At 33.0% G+C, this 13,986-nt stretch overlaps 1 protein-coding gene across 3 annotated transcripts in view; it reads right to left on the bottom strand.

Annotated features, from left to right (window-relative positions):
- The window catches only part of LOC107744730 (uncharacterized protein C15orf52-like), a 39,235-nt gene extending 25,455 nt beyond the window's left edge, over nucleotides 1–13,780 (bottom strand). The window contains exons 1-5 of one of the 3 annotated variants that reach the window (XM_016558550.1): nucleotides 13,686–13,780; nucleotides 12,667–12,746; nucleotides 3,505–3,612; nucleotides 3,189–3,293; nucleotides 1,173–1,313 (exon numbers count right to left, since the gene is read on the bottom strand). In XM_016558550.1, coding sequence (XP_016414036.1) covers nucleotides 1,173–1,313; nucleotides 3,189–3,293; nucleotides 3,505–3,612; nucleotides 12,667–12,738 — 426 coding nt within the window. In that variant the 5' untranslated portion in view covers nucleotides 12,739–12,746; nucleotides 13,686–13,780. The other 2 variants (XM_016558551.1, XM_016558552.1) reach the window with 2 other exon arrangements.
- Between the last annotated feature and the right edge of the window lie 206 nt (nucleotides 13,781–13,986).

Raw genomic sequence — 13,986 nt, 5'->3', positions numbered from 1 at the left:
ATTGACACTTAAGACTGGTTTTGTGGTCCAGGGTCACAAATGTGATTTTCTTTAACACCTCCAGGTTTTCTTTGCTTGCTCGTAAAGCTGCACAATTTGAACAAATATTGTGTGATTATATACCAGTATACCTATAACAATAATAACTGTTATTAATTTTATTATGATGATGATTATTATTACTAAATAAAAATATATATTAAAAAAAAATTAATAATTACTATAGTAATTGTTCACATTATATATTGTGTCTATTTAGTTTTTATTAATTAAATTTTTTTGTAAAATCAAGTCAAACTAAATGAAAATGGGAAATGTCGCATTTGCAACTAGTTAAAATAATTATTTTTAAATATTTTTTTATTTAATATTTTTTTATATTTAATACGTTTTTTTATATTTTATTTTAGTTACATATTATGTTTTATTTCAAGTAATGATTTTTTTGTGATTAAAAAAAAACTTGAACAGAAATAAAATTAAATATACAAATATTTAATTTTATGTTCCATATTTTTCCCGTATATTTTCCAAACTAGCTATATAAAACTACAGACAAAACAAAACCTAATAAAACAAAACAAAAACTAATAAAAAATAACAAAAACACAACAAAAACTAACTAAAATTAAAACTAATTCGAAACATTAATAAAAACTGAAAAAGTGTCCCTGATACTAAAATAATGCTGATTTCACTATAAAAGTACTATTTAAGAAAAATAATGTAAAAATAATTTTATTTTACAATACAACTGTAAAATGACGATACTAATATTTATGGTTAAATTAATTTCATTATTATAATTTTTTTTTTAAATGCTAAATCATCAAAGCTTGTATTTTGGGAGAAAAGCACAAAGAGCCTTTAAAGCTTCTCTTATGTTGACAAAAGCTGGTTTATCATTACGAGCGCTTCTCATTATGAGTTTGGGAAGAACGTAGCTGTTTAGCTTTCATTTAGATGAAATGCTCAAGACTGCAAGACATTATTAAAAGTAATCAAAGTGATCAAAGAGAGAAAATGAGGCTTTCCCAAAACGAGCAGTTGATTAAATCACAGAAACACACATCTAAGATTCATTATCTACAGAGTCTACATGTAGCGCCTAATAACTTTTGTTCAGTCCACTTTAAAGTCAGAGAACAAGAGGAAGCTCCATTCAGTCTCACCTTGACGTTTCCTGATGTTGTGACGAGCAGCTGCCGTCTCTTTCCTCTCCCGATGCTGAAGACGCTCGATCCCGGATCCTTCTCCTGCTCTCCGTCCCTCAGTTCTCCGGGGCCCGAACGCTTGGTCACCACACGCTGATCCTGAACTCAACAAACATTTATATATAACATCGAAACTCTCTTCTATTACTCATATGCACAACTATCATTGATTTTCTCCACATTTAGTTTACTTCAGGTTCTAGTTCAGGACAGCACGAGTTCAGCGGCTTTCAACCTTTTTGACTCCAATGTCCCCCATTTAGTATCTTTAATATACTATTATAATTGTTATTATTATTTTAAATTAGTTTTATTTTTATATTTTCTGTTTTTATTTTAATTTTTGATCAAGTTTTAGTAATTTAGTTGTGTGTTTTGTCATTTTATTAGGTTTGTGTTTAGTTTTTTACATAGTTTTTAGTAATTTGAAATATTTATTTGAAATAAAAAGGTTTAATTTTTTTTTAATATTTAATAATTTCAGTTTATTTTATTTCAAGTAAGGGAATTTTTTTGTGGTTCTAGACTAGTTTTAGTTAACTGTAATACATCTGCTATCCACAAAAACATTTGAAGGCCCCATGACTTTTCCATTTGTTTGCGATTTATTCGATAAGGATTAATGATGAGGACTTTTAAAGGTGCCATAGAATGCAAAAATCACTTTTATAAGGTGTTTGAACACAGTTGTGTGGCCGCAGTGTGTGAAAACAACCAGCCTATAATGGTAAAAATCCACCCACTCATTGTTTTATAATCCCAATAAATCATAAACAGTCTCTTCACACTAGCAGATCCAGATATCTCACTATTATGACGTCATACTCGGGGGAAGTCCCGCCCATTTGTGACACTCTCTGCCCTATTAGCATATACACAGCCCTGAGGTATGCCCGCGAGCATGAGCTCTTGAAGCTCCGCACTCTTCTGAAAGGGGAGGCGGGAGCACCGGTTCATTTTCATTTAAAGGGACAAACACAAAAAACTGCGCATTTTGGCTCATACCCTAAAAGTGGCCATTTCAACAAGCTATAAAAAATAATCTGTGGGGTATTTTGAGATAAAACTTCACATACACATTCTGGGGACATCAGAGAACAATTTAAAATATTGTATCAATGCATTCTATGGCACCTTTAAAACAATTTTTAATTAAAATATATGTAGGTTTTCCAAGACGGTGGGAATCCTGGTCCTTCAAAAAAAAAAAAAAAAAACTGTTGCTGAAGAGTTGAATTAATTTTAATATCTTGACATTTTTTGTTGTTTTGTCTTATTTTAAGTTATCTTGAGGTCCCCAGTTTCAGACGTCAAGTCACATTTATTTCAATAAATAAAATGTTCACTTTATACAACAGAGATTGTTTCAAAGCAGCAATAATCAGGAAAATAACAGCGCTAGTGTTGTAAAATTCACCGATTATGAACCAAATTTTATTTCAGCTGTAAAGCAGATCTACAACAGACAATAGGGTCTTTTTTCAGCTCGGTTCAGTTCAATGTTGATTCAATTCAGTTCAATAACAGTGACAATGTTGCAAAATTCATCAATTACGAAATTAATTTAATTTCAGATAAAGCAGCTCTACAGAAGACACTAAAGTCATTATTCAGCTAAATTCTGTTCGATGCTTATTCAATTCAGTTCAATAACATATCAATGTTGCAAAGATAAATTCCTGTACTGACAAAATGTCATCTTTGGACAAAATAAATGCCAAGTGTAAATGTAGTTGCATTTACTAAAAGTACTACACTGTAAGGGTAAAAATGAAGTAACTAAAACCACATCTAAATTTATCAAGCACCAACCAGTGACTAAAAATAAAGATTCAGCATGTTGAGCATCAAGTCATTTCTCCATCCTCACTGTGAGTTCAATGCTGCACGAAGCAACACAATCAAAGCTGAAGACTTTATATGGTCAGCGTTCGAGTCTCTGGTGTTTGTGTTTGCAGGAATAAAGCAGCTCACGTTGGAGGATTTGTTGATGGTGACGGTCAGATCATCAGGCTTTCCCTTCCTGCTGTGGAGTGACATCCCTTCCTGTTCCGCCCGCTTTTTATCCTCCTCCACTTCCTGCAGAACATCACAAAACTCAGCAAGGCCCAAACACACAAAGTGCTTTTTTATGGGATCGCTGACCTCTTACCATTTTATTTTTTTCACAATAAATACATAAAATGATTTCTGAATGAGGTTTCGTGACTTTAAATGTTTTGTTTGCAAATGGTAATTAATCAAGTGTGTTTTTTGACAGATTTTAAATGTGAGAGTACAAGGTTTTCACCTGGTAGCGTTTCATAAGTGCTTCATTTTTCTTCCGTAAGGCCTTGATCTTTTTATCCAGCTCTGCGTCCTTGTGTTCCTTCTTCATCATCATCATTTCTGTGGGACTCTGAACAGTTTATGAACATGTCAACATCACGTACACAAACACAATAGCAAACAATCTGTGCAACATCACATTGATTATGCCAGCCAGCAGGCTTTCTGTTATTTACGGCGTCTCGCACGAAAATTAAACTCTTTCTACACAAACATCAGCGTAATGGTCTTGCACATTTTTCTTGTCCACTTGTGGAGGAGACATTTGAACAGTCTGGAGCAAAAAAAAAAAGAGAATTACATAAAGCAAATCTATCAAAATAAGGCTGCATGTATGTTACATAAATGTCTATAAAATGCCAGAGACCCAGAAGAAAAAGTTCAGGAATGAAACTCAAATACAATGGCACATGACCAGTCAATTGACTGTTTACATGTTTCTTTAACACCGCATGCATGGACGTGCCATTATTAGCATCAGCTGCTGTGAGCGGCAACATGAGCTCAGCGCATTAAAACTCATGCTATCAGCTGTTTCAAGACGTCTGACTTTCACATGTGACCACAATTTCAAAGGCTGCCACTCAAAACACATTCAATAACCTCAAGATCTTGAGTATAAAATAATAATAATAATAATTCAATAACTCTAATATTACAATACTAATATTTATGGATGAAAAATAATACAGAATTTGGGAAAAAATAAAGCAGTTTTCATAGGGCCTGAAAATTTAATTTGTCACATTTTTCATGACTCATAAATTGTATGAGTTTCATGATTTGAATTAATTAGACATGCTTTTTGATTACTAAAATTTAACTTGACGATTAAAAAAAGAATCCAGAAAAATTAAAACTGAATAAAAGGAATCCAGAGAAAATAGAACAGGAAAAACTAAATTCAGAAAAGCAAAAAAAAACTGAATCCAGCAAAATTAAAGGGGTACTGCAGCTTCTTTAAATGGCTGCAGAGCTGGCAAAAGGGCTCATGCTGGACGCGCCGGGGGAACGAACACTTCCCTGCACAGCTGAAGAGAAACGTTTAGCACAGCATATGTGCAGGTATCTGTGGATTTTTTGAGAAAATGAAAGCTGGAGCGCCTGCGGCAGCGTTACAGTGAGATAACCCGACTGACTCCAGGCCAGTGTAACTCCCACACAGAGTAAATTTGGATCTGAAGAGGCTTGCAGAGATTTGAGAGAGAATAGAGTTAGCTCTCAGCTCAAAACAGAGATTCCTCGAGGTCGAAAGATGCTTTTATCCCTGCAAACTAGGGCTGGGTGATAAAACGATAACGATAATCGAGATATAATTTTCCTCGATAAAACGATAACAAGAGTTCGATAAATGTTCGATATAATGTTTATGTGCCAAAAGCGGAATGAAACAGCGCTACTCATTTGAAGCGCTCGGCTCTTCAGTGGCAATCTATGAAGAAAAATGTCAACAAAGTTTTTTCCCCCTAAAAAAAGTTAGTTAATAGAACAAAAAAACTTTAACAAAAACCTTTTTATTTTTGTTGAAAAAAGTGGAGCCAAAACATTTCAGATTGCTGTACAAGACTCTATTATACCAGCGTTCAAGTTTGCGGTTGCCAGATATCAAGAGCTCAAATCCCCCAATCAGAGGCGCCGTGACCTGAAAACACCGACATATAAGCAAGCTAGCGTTCAGCGATCTCTGTTTGAGGTATTCTGCTTAAATGAAAGTGTCCTTCAGCAGTCTGTGTTCTGTATTGTTTGCTGATTGTAACGTTACTTACGCAACCTCTGTGCTGCAATAAGTCTTTTTTGCCGTCGTTTTAAAAGAGAAACATTAATGCAATTTGGAATTACTATTAGGAATTTCTCTGTTATAATATTTGAGAGTAGGTTTTTGTTACACCAGCTTTCATAACGTAGACAGTGCGAGTGTATATCTGAAGTCTTTGGTGTTTATTTAGCCTCTAATTGATATCCTGTTATAAATCTGTACACTAACGTTAGACGAGGTGAAATAAACCATGCATACGAGTCGATATTCTATTGATTTGTGCTTTTTGGTGAAAGAGCAACTTCTGACTAAATCTAAAAATACATTTCACAAATAACAACAATCATTGCAGTTAAAAGTGAGCAAAATAATAATATTTTGCATTTTAAACATTATACAGTAAGACGAAAATGTGTACGTTTCCACTGACTAAAACTAGACTAAAATTCTCAGACATTTAGTCGACTAGAACTTGACTAAAACTAAAACAGGCCAAGTTGACTAAATATGATAAAAACTAAAAGTTACATTTGACACAGGACTAAGACTAAATAAAAAAAATAGCTGACAAAATGAACACTAACTCGCTGATGAGTCTCGGTCACACGACACTAAACAGTGCTGTGAGATCCAGTGTGAAGCGACTGAATTCACGAACAACACAAATGACTTTAGTTTAGAGCCTGATGAAACAGGAGAGACACTGTGCGCAACGTTACAGTCAGAAGCTTTTCAATCTACAAATCGCCATCATTTACCATGGATTTACTGCAGTAATACTAACTGCACCATGGTATTGTGGCAGAAATGTGGGATATTCATGTCAAATTTTATTATATTTTTAATGTAGACATGTATTAAATGTATTAAAGGAGTAATGGAATTAGGGCTGCTCGATTATGGCAAAAAAATCATAATCACGATTATTTTGGCCAATATTGTAATCACAATTATTTAACACTGTTATGAGGGGGCCATATGACTTTTACTGATTTGCACGTGAAATTGGGCTTTTATGGAGGAACGAAACCGCAGCACTGTAAAAGGGGGCGGAATGGGGGCGTAATAATCGTTTTATCTCGATTATTGTATTTTCATAATCGTTGGAGGCCAAACTCGAAATCGAAATTGTTTTTCGATTAATTGCACAGCCCTAAATGGAATATAATTACAGTTTTTTTTGTGATTAAGCTAGTGTTTGTAAATGTATTTAGACTACTGTTTTTCATACAAATAACTAGAAACCCTATAGTTACATTTTTACCATGGTATTGAGGTTTTAACTGTGGCTATCATGATCTTAATGTATGCTACTATGGAAGACCAATGGTTAATTTTAATAAAACTCAAAACAGTCAGAATAATTAAATTTCACCATATAAAAATGAGGTTGTTACAATTTTTACAGATGTTACCGTTTTTGATAATGAACATAAATTTACATCTGCAACTCAGGCTACTGTCAAATGTGCATTTCTAAGAGACAAAAAATTTACTATTATTAATATTGCAGCCTGCACTGCAAACTGTGCTGAAAATACTCATCATCAAAGTCAGGAACACAAACCTGCTTCATGATTTGAAACAATAGCAATGCAGAAACTAAGAAATTAATGTTTCTATTAAGATAGGCCTACTTATTTTAAGGCAAAACGTGAAAAAAAAAACATGTTTGTCATGTTCTGACAATATAGCGTAGTTTAAAACCACAATTAACGGTCTGGTTTCACTTAGGAGCAAAATCTGCCTTTAAACTTGAAAGAAATAAAGATATAAAAATGTATCGTGATAATTATCGATTTCGACTGATATGAAAAACTTTATCATGCAAATTTTTTATACGGCTGCAGATCACAGACTCACGGCTGGCATCCTCTAACAAAACACAAAATATATATTCTGGGTTGTTAAAACAAGCATCTCTATTACTAGTGCTCAAAGTTACGTCACCAAAAGGACCATTTAGTCACATTTTACTGTGCAACTGAGGGTCGAGCTCCTATTCTAACTGTCTAACTCTGTATTTCAAGGCCAAACCAGAGCATTACAAGAAATATTTAATAAATAATCACTATTAGCTCAAATCCACCTCTCAGACTGACATTTGACCTCTTCTGTCCAAAGCAGAGGAGGAAATTAAAGCTGCTGTTGCCTGCGGTCACTTCATGTGAAGAGATTCTCTGTAAAATACAATGACTCAACACTGAAACACATGCAGCGGCTGCGACTGAGTGTTTGCATGCATTTAAAGTGACACACAATGGACGACGAGCTACAAGCCTGCAAAACAATATGGAAAGTAATTATTTCAATTGTGCATGCTCAGTTTTCGAATTCTGAGTGCAAAATAAGAAAATATGTGTTGGTTTAAATTCAGCAATTTTGTTAATGTTTTTGTTGTCATTCATATGCGCATCAGCATTTTATCCACTATTCTTTTCTCTAAATATCTGTAAACAGGAGTTTTGTTGCTCTTTTAGACTTCAAAGTTAATTTCACCAATCAAAATGTGATTCTCCACCACAGATACAGATCATTTATTGAAACTAAACTGCAAAAACATCTCCTTCAGAAATTTCCATGGTTATGACATCACAACCATGAGCTCATTAACATATTACCGCATATATTTACATAGTAACACCCACTCATTATTCAGCAGCTCGACTTTGTGTGACAAACAGAAATAGAGAGAGTTTGCCAAATCAAAGCAGAGGTTGTTAGGACATAAAAACTAAATGTTTGGTGCTAGAAAAATTCTTACCTTATCTAAGTATAATAAATGAACAGATTCACATTCATTGCAATGTGATTTTTTTAAGGGAGTCTGACTGGTATCAGCAGAATAAGGCCTGCTTCAGACGACACCAAACATCTTAACTTTGTTAAGATTCCCAGCATTCCTGTTTCACGAAGCACACTGAACCATATTGACATATTATGTGGGACCGGACCAAGATGCCTGGGAAAAAACATGCAGACTAATAATTCAAATGTGGCTAAAAACCACTTTATTGTGGGTGCCGACCATAATAAACAACCAGTCCTCATTTACTCGCTCATGCTGTTTCAAACCCATTTGACTTTCTTTCCTCTGTGGAACATGAAAGCAAAAAATGTGGAAGTGGATGGTGATTTTTTTTTACAGAAAAGCTGCAAAAATTGACATAAAAGCCCCATCTTGAAGCCGTGTGATTGATCTCTAAAATATAAGTCATTATTTGCTGAAAATGTGACATATTTCATCAAGTCCAACTGCAGATGACATTTAAGAGCTACAGCAAAAGGGATTTTCAGTGAATAACCACTTAAACATCAGTACGTTCCTCTCACAAAGCATCATATCACTTCAGAAGACTTGGAATATATAGTGTAGGGTAGAAGTATAATTGCATCTTAATTATGCATAACATGGAAAACAAGACTTAATTGAAGAGTTCAGTCAAAATGAAAATTTGCTGAAAATGTGCTCACCCTCAGGCCATCCGAGATGTAGATGAGTTTTTTTTCTTCATCAGATTTGGAGAAATGTAGCATTGCATCAGTGTCTCAGCAATGGATGCTCTGCAGTGAATGGGTTGATGTTTTTATCAGCTGTTTGGACTCTCATTCTGACGGCACCCATTCACTGCAGAGCATCCATTGCTGAGACACTGATGCAATGCTACATTTCTCCAAATCTGATGAAGAAACAAACTCATCCTAATCTTGGATGGCCTGAGGGTGAGTAAATTGTCAGCAAATTTCCATTTTTGAGTGAACTATTCCTTTAAGCATTCTACAAAATCTCTTTTTGTGTTCAACGTAAGAAAAAGAGTCACACAGGATTAAATGGACTCGGTTGAACGATTCCTTTAAAGAACATTTTCAGCGATTATGTTTTGAAGGGAAGTGCGCAAAGAACTCACAGAGACTTCGGTTGTCAGGGGACCAAAACAAACCTCGCAGAGGTACAAACACACAGAGGAAAATCCAGCGCAATACGAGCCAGCGTGAATCATCAATGCTGCAAAAGGACAGGGAACATTCCAGCGGCTGCTTCCTGCGCTTCCCACTCATCCGTACGGATCACATGTCAAAAAGCCCAACACAGCGTCTCTAACTATCAGCTCTCGTGCCTATACCGAGGCCTTGTTCTTCTGGGGCGTAAGACAAGCGCGAGTCTGGCGGCCAGCTTAGTTGCAGCTACCATCCTCATCCAGACAGCTGAAAAAGGAACGAGCGGGATCCAGAGAAGAGCAAAGATGTGTACAAAAGAGTGGGAGTGAGAAAAAGCTAGTGGAAGAATGAGAAACAGTGGCACTCACAGCTCTGTTCATGTCAGCAGGGAAATCTGGGATCCTTCCAAACGGCAGGCAGCCGACGCGGCTCGGGGAAGAAGCACATGGAGTCCCGGATCATGCCTTGATTACAAAAACGCCAGCTGGGCTGCGAGCCAAGATCCCCGAACGCAAAGAAAAGCCCTGCTAACGGATCCCGCGCTCACCCGTACGGCGCAGCCTCTCTCTCTCTCTCCCTCTCTCTCTCAAGCTGTCGCTCATAGTTAAAATTACCCCTCACTCCCCCACCCACGTCTGCGGTCATACCCCTGAAAAACTCCACAAATCACATCCATTCATTTCATGACTCTCAGTACAGGATTTTTATTATTACAGTACTAATGTTTCAAGAATGAAATTTTGAAATCAAGAGTGTTTCTTCAACTATGGGTGCATTTGGCTCAGTGAACCTTTTGAAAACCTCCCTTTCACACTCTCAATAGTCAATTTAAAGGAAAAGTTCATGTTGTTACTTAATAGGACAGGGTTGAAGCAGGGGTTGAAAAGATTATTACATCATAAAAAAGCTAAATAAATGAAAATCATACATTATAATAAAATAAAATTTCTAAAAAGATTAATTCAATTATAAAAATGATAAATAGTAAATAAATAAATAATACAACTAAAAAAATTTAATCAAAATTAAACACTTTCTAAAAAAATAATTAATTAAATCATAAAAATGCTAAATAAACAAAGAATAAATAAAAAATAAATTCTAAATTAAACACTTTCTAAAAAAGAATTGATTAAATCATAAAAAAGCTAAATAAATAAAAAATAAATTCTAAATTAAACACTTTCTATAAAAGAAGAAATGATTAAATCATAAAAATGCTAAATAAATAAATAAACAAATAATAAATAATAAATTCTAAATTAAACACTTTCTAAAAAAGAAGAATTGATTAAATCATTAAAAAAGCTAAATAAATAAACAAACAAAGAATAAATAAAAAATTTATTCTAAATTAAACCATAATCATAAAAACCTAAATAAATGAAAATCATAAATTATAATAAAACAAAATCTTACTAAAAAGATTAAATTATAAAAATGATAAATAGTAAATAAATAAATAATACAACTAAAAACAAATTAACAAAATACACATTTAAAAAAAAAAAAGATTTAATTAAATCATAAAAATGCTATATAAATAATCAAACAAAAATAAATAAAAAATTAATTCTAAATTAAACACTTTCTAAAAATGAAGAATTGATTAAATCATAAAAATGCTAAATAAATAAATAAACAAAGAATAAATAAAAAATAAATTCTAAATTAAACACTTTCTAAAAAATAATTGATTAAATCATAAAAATGCTAAATAAATAAACAAATAATAAATTCTAAATTAAAAACTTTCTAAAAAAAATAATTGATTAAATCATAAAAATGCTAAATAAATAAACAAAGAATAAATAATAAATTCTAAATTAAAAACTTTCTAAAAAAATAAGAATTGATTAAATCATAAAAATGCTAAATAAATAAACAAAGAATAAATTCTAAATTAAACACTTTCTTAAAAAAAAAAAAAAGAAAGAATTTGTTTACCGGCTCGTCATTTACCGTGAACTTGCAAATGTGCCGTTATTGAAATATTAATTTAAAAACTCACGCTGTTTCAAACCCATAGGACAGGGGTGATGAAAAGTTAATGATTAATTAAAGGATAAAAATGAAAATAAATAATAAAAAAACAAATAAATTTAATATTTTCTGAAAAACAAAAAGATGAAATAATTCAGTAGTTACCGAGTACACTTTCTTAAAAAAAAAAAAAAAGAAAGAATTTGTTTACCGGCTCGTCATTTACCGTGAACTTGCAAATGTGCCGTTATTGAAATATTAATTTAAAAACTCACGCTGTTTCAAACCCATAGGACAGGGGTGATGAAAAGTTAATGATTAATTAAAGGATAAAAATGAAAATAAATAATAAAAAAACAAATAAATTAAATATTTTCTGAAAAACAAAAAGATGAAATAATTCAGTAGTTACCGAGCATATCATTAACCGACATCAGAGAACCGTGAAATGAAATATTAAATTAAAAACTCAATATAAATATAAATACATTCAAATAAATATTTTAGGTTTGGCTGACAAAAATCTTTCACTCTCACTAGTGTATTTTAGACTTGTGCCGGTATTCGGTAATGTGATATATCAAGAATATGCACGATATTGTTATCGTGGGCACTTCTAAATACCGTGAATAATTATATATTACAAATTATTCAGAATTTTGAATGCATTAAGAATACTTTTCCCATAAACTGGTCAAAATGCACAACACAGCTGTATGCTGCGTGAAAGACGCATGCCCACTCTGATGTAAACTTTATACATTTTTCTGTATTGCTTTATTGCATTTAAATGTTCAGTTATTTTTGTTATAAGAAAGAAGTTATTAACCCTGTTATACTGTATTATGACAGCACTTTTTTAGAACTAAATTTCAACATCGTGATAATACCGCATACCGTGATAAGCATTAGCAATTAATCGCAACATGAAAATTTGATACCGGCATATCCCTAGTGTATTTAATGAATAGTTTGCCCAAAAATTACAACTTTCATAACTTATTCATATTTATATCATTTTAAATCAACAGTACAGGGTTGATGAAAACGCATTATTGAATTAGGGCTGATTAAAATGTAGAATTGAACCGTGTACATACTGTGTTGTTGAATTATTTAAATATTAAGTTAAAAACTCTAAATATAATATATATTGCCAATATTATATACTGTAAATATTATTGGCTCTTATTATGACAAATTGCCTGTGATTTTCCTCACTTATGAGTCGCTTTAGATAAATACTTCTGATAAATAAATACAAGTAAGCATAAAAAGTAAATCAGACGGTCTCCACCTGTTTAACTGGGCAGTTCTGGGTCAGAATGTGAAGCAAATCATACTAATAGACAAAGGTCTGGATACATGAATCAAGATGACTTTACCGTCTGAATCTGTTGATGCACTGAATGGATCTGAACAAGAAAAAGCATCTGAAATACTCACATCGTCCTCCAGCAGACAGTGTCTGTCCTCACAGAAGTCCATGAACATGATGTGATGCTCCTGGTGTTGCATGATGATTCCTGTAAGAAACATTGACGATTCATGTGACACTGAAGACTGGAGTAATGATGCTGAAAATACAGCTTTGATCACAGAAATAAATTACATTTTAAAGTATATTAAAATAGAAAACCAGTATTTTAAATGGTAAGAATATTTTACAATCTTGCTGTTTTTTGGCCAAATAAATGCAGCCATTATGACCAGAAGAGACTTCTTTAAAAAAATAAAATAAAATACATTAGAAATCTATATATAGACTGGCAAAACGTGCTTTTGTTGCATATCAAAAGGAACAAACTTGATTACAAGCAAAAAAAACAAAGAACCCCAACTGAGCAGACAGACACAGTATAGTCATACATGTAATGCTTGTATTTGATAAATATACCATGGTAATTCAATTGTATTTAAAATACAGTGTCAGTATGTATCATTATAAATATGAATATATCAAAATACCATGGTAAAGCAGCAATGCCTTAGTATCAAGTGTCTTTTCCTGGCTGTTTAACATTCTAAACCTACAATATCATATTTGTTTATCATACTAATAACTAGGAAATCCATCAACTAGACTAGCAATCAGATCAGCAATAAACAAACATAAACCAGTTTAAGTTAACGTTAGTTTACCACATTAGTCTCCTCAGCAGGGGTTGGATCTATTTTACATACAAAACGATTAAAACTTTTCTCACTGCTCAAAAAAAGTCACTGTATTTTAAAATATCTGAAACATTTAATATGGGATGTGGTTTAATTTCTTGCTTATAAATGATAAATTAGTTAATCTGTTTTGCGCTGATGTGTGCGTTGTAACGTTAGCTTCGCAAACACGATTGTAGCCAGTCAACATTTTTATGGCAGTTCAGACATTAGAAGATAGAAACGATGATCAAACGAGATAAAATGAACCAGATAAACCAGTACTCGTGGATGTGAGTCGATCTGCTTACCTGCCAACCAGGTAAAAACACAATTTCTTGACTAGCAGACTGAACGGAGGCCCGAGCGACTGACGTCACTGTGCTGGATTTGGCGCCACAAAACGCGAAACCACGTGACCGATTATTGTAAAGCCTTGAAACTTTATCCTTTTTAAGGACCTTTGCACTTATTTTGTAGTTAGAGATATGGATTTGTTCTCAATACCCCTCTGTATATAGTTCATATTTTTTTGTTTATTTTTTTATTTTTTTCCTTCCTTAATTTGCATTATTTTTTTACAATCATTGTCTTTTTGAATTTATTGACATT

The sequence above is a fragment of the Sinocyclocheilus rhinocerous genome, unplaced genomic scaffold (assembly GCF_001515625.1).
Source record: "Sinocyclocheilus rhinocerous isolate Xijiao unplaced genomic scaffold, SAMN03320098_v1.1 scaffold5276, whole genome shotgun sequence".
Classification (NCBI taxonomy): domain Eukaryota; kingdom Metazoa; phylum Chordata; class Actinopteri; order Cypriniformes; family Cyprinidae; genus Sinocyclocheilus; species Sinocyclocheilus rhinocerous.
This window is presented reverse-complemented; position numbering and strand designations above follow the sequence as displayed.